This window comes from Trachymyrmex septentrionalis, unplaced genomic scaffold (genome assembly GCF_001594115.1).
Source record: "Trachymyrmex septentrionalis isolate Tsep2-gDNA-1 unplaced genomic scaffold, Tsep1.0 scaffold131, whole genome shotgun sequence".
In the NCBI taxonomy this organism is placed as follows: Eukaryota; Metazoa; Arthropoda; class Insecta; order Hymenoptera; family Formicidae; genus Trachymyrmex; species Trachymyrmex septentrionalis.
The window spans coordinates 1,830,653-1,833,551 of NW_017304450.1; the positions used below are offsets into that span (position 1 = coordinate 1,830,653).

At 37.4% G+C, this 2,899-nt stretch overlaps 1 protein-coding gene across 1 annotated transcript in view; it reads right to left on the reverse strand.

Annotated features, from left to right (window-relative positions):
* Positions 1-239: 239 nt before the first annotated feature.
* The window catches only part of LOC108757036 (2-oxoisovalerate dehydrogenase subunit beta, mitochondrial), a 13,335-nt gene continuing 10,675 nt past the window's right edge, over positions 240-2,899 (reverse strand). The window contains exon 8 of the mRNA XM_018501286.1: positions 240-1,919. Within this exon, the coding sequence (XP_018356788.1) occupies positions 1,779-1,919 (141 nt within the window). The 3' untranslated portion in view covers positions 240-1,778. The remainder of the gene's footprint in view (positions 1,920-2,899) is intronic.

The following is a 2,899-nucleotide window of genomic DNA, read 5'->3' on the forward strand; positions in this document are numbered from 1 at the left end:
CCATTTGACTATACTATAAATTTGATTGGTCAAATTTACTATACGTATTATCAACATTAAATTATTAATTATTTCAGGTTACTATAATTTAATGGTCAAAACAATTATAAATTTATGGTTTTATCTCAAAAAATGACTATAAATTATAGTTAAATTATGATTCCCCTACAGCACAAAAGTTGCAGCAATATTGCATGTTGCAGCAATATTGCAGCGTTATTGCTGCAAATTCTGCGCTATATGGATTATTTTTTTAACCATTTTTTTTTGTCAGTGTTGTTAAGAATAGTAAATCATAGTTCCGGAGGAGTATCGATATTCATAACCGTCGTCGAATCGAAGAGAGTAAGAATCTCTCGACTTTCGATGTCTGTGGTCGCATCGACGCCATATGTTAGCGTGTAAAAGCCATTGCTCTATTCCCGCAAAAATCGACTAATAAAAAGGTAACTCGTCGACCTTCGATATAGTCTACGCTTCGCGGCGACTGGTTCTCCATCTCTTTTCCACTGCTGCCAGGTCTCTCCCAGCTTTTCTTCTCTCTCTTTCTTTCATTGCACACCGCGTATGTGTACGTATATGTTCGTCGCTCTGCCAACTTTCACGTATCATAATATATAGTGAAAGAATGTGGTTTCCCTTTCAAATTACAAAATATGCCACAAGCGTGCAGTTCAGTACACTTCCTTTTCTTTAATTTCGCTTTTTACACGTTATCTCGATAAGTTTTTAAATTTTTTCAATCGTCTACTTTTGAAAGTAATGTGCAATTAGCAATCGACAGTAACAATAGATCAGCTTTCAGAAGCAAATGAAAAGGAAAACATTTTGTAACTTTGCGTTTATTTCTGTCACTGACCTAATGTCCCTTGTATTCGTTTCTTCGACTTGTGAAATCTGAATTCTCTTCTTCAGTTCTTTTTTTACGCCTTCATTCAAAAGCACATCCTGCTGACAAGCGAAACGTGAGGATCTAAAAGTTTAGACTGGAAAGGACAGCGCTTGGGACCGAAACCTTGATTGAGATATTACATTGCCACGACGCGCGTACAATCGGCGCGCAGTTTTATTATTAAAGAAGGACTTGACCCAGATTTTATCGGTGAGAAAAAAGGGATACCTAGGCGATCCATCCTGAATGTCTGTCTGACATCTTTGTCGAGCGGCGCATTATTGCCTCCGGCGACGATTTGTATCATCTTTCATGTTATTAATTTAGACAAGAGGGATGGATTTATGTGGGTTGCGACTAACTGGGTCAGGGACATGGGTTTGCATGCGCGTATAATGTATACTACAGTCAGGTCATCCGGATTCATATTTCCTTACTATGAAAGATATATCTGTGTATATGCTTTATTTATTCCAGATAAGCGATAGTTTTAGCAGGACTAAATTAATAGTTTACTATGCGGCTAAACAGTGTAAACGTGTTTTACAAATATGAGCGATTATGCGAGTTACGTTTACAAGCGGTAATTCGTTATACATAAACGATAGAATAATCGTGTTAAGTGCATACGGCGGATTTTTCAGCGATTATTATTTCCTCTACTTCGCTTTTTTGTATCGTGTAATCTTCCAGGTAATTGATAAAGAAAAAAAGGAGGTATTTATATTAAAATATATAAAAGATTGTGTTTGAAAAAAATGTTAAATGTTCTACTGATAACGGTATGTTTTTAGGATAATTTCAGGACATTCTGCGGACAACAGGCTCACAATTTCTTCTGAATTTTTCCACTGCAACTGCCATGGCCACCCTTTGTGTCTCAACCTCAGTACTTAAGACTGTCTCGGACAGCCGCGAAACAACGCCACTTGTCCGGTAGGTAGAACGGCTCGAAGATATGCGGGAAAGGACAGTCCCATCCTGTGACCCTTTGAACCGGCGCCTCCAGATGCAGGAAGCACTCCGTCTGCATTACAATTTGACAATGCACCGTCAGGGTAACTTAGCGATTCAGTCCACGAGTTAGTTTTACAGCTTTTCTATCGCGCGTGCAACTTTCTAATTTATAAGAATCGATCGACCGATATCGATCAATTCGCGAAGAACAAACGCAGGGGACTCGAGATACAAGTATCCGACTAATCGGTCACTGTTAAAAACCGGTTTGGAGGACTATTACGCGTTGTAACATTACCATCCCACGCGTCATTTTATCTCGCCGAAGACTTCCGACTCGGACACCAGTCCGCACGCGCTACCTATGTTAGAATCACGCGATAGATCTGATTACGCTGTTGCGTAAAACAGCGTCTACAATTTTTTTATAGAGATTTTAAGCTTTAAGCTTTAAGAAATTAATCAATCACACGCCGGTATTCATAGTTCGTTCATAAACGAACTACTACCTGGGTCTTAATGTCTTAAGGAACTAATACTTTTGATTGATTCATGACATTAAGACTATACTTAAGACAGTCTTAAATATAGAGAATCGACTATGAATACCGACCATAGTCGATTTGTCTTCACACAATCAACTGTAAGTCCGAATCCGGAATAGGTGTTTGAAGCCTTAAGAAAGAAGCGTGAGAAATCGACCAACTACGAGTCAAATACGAGGAGAATAATTGATTGTGATTCGTCTATTTCTTATGGCTTAAAAATCTATTGTAGATTCGGACTAATGAATTCCTTACGACTTGAGGCTTAAAGCTTACTCTCTTTTAAAGTGAATTATTACTCTATAAAGAGTAAAATCTCACTCACTGAGAGAAATGATTTTGTTATAGGAATAAATCAAGGGGAAGCAAATGTGATATTTGTTAAAAAACCGATCGATTTGTTACGATTACAAATTAATTCGTCAATGTAACAAATAATCAATAGCATCGCTAGCAAATAAGAGGCTCATATATATATATAAATCATATATATATATATAAATAT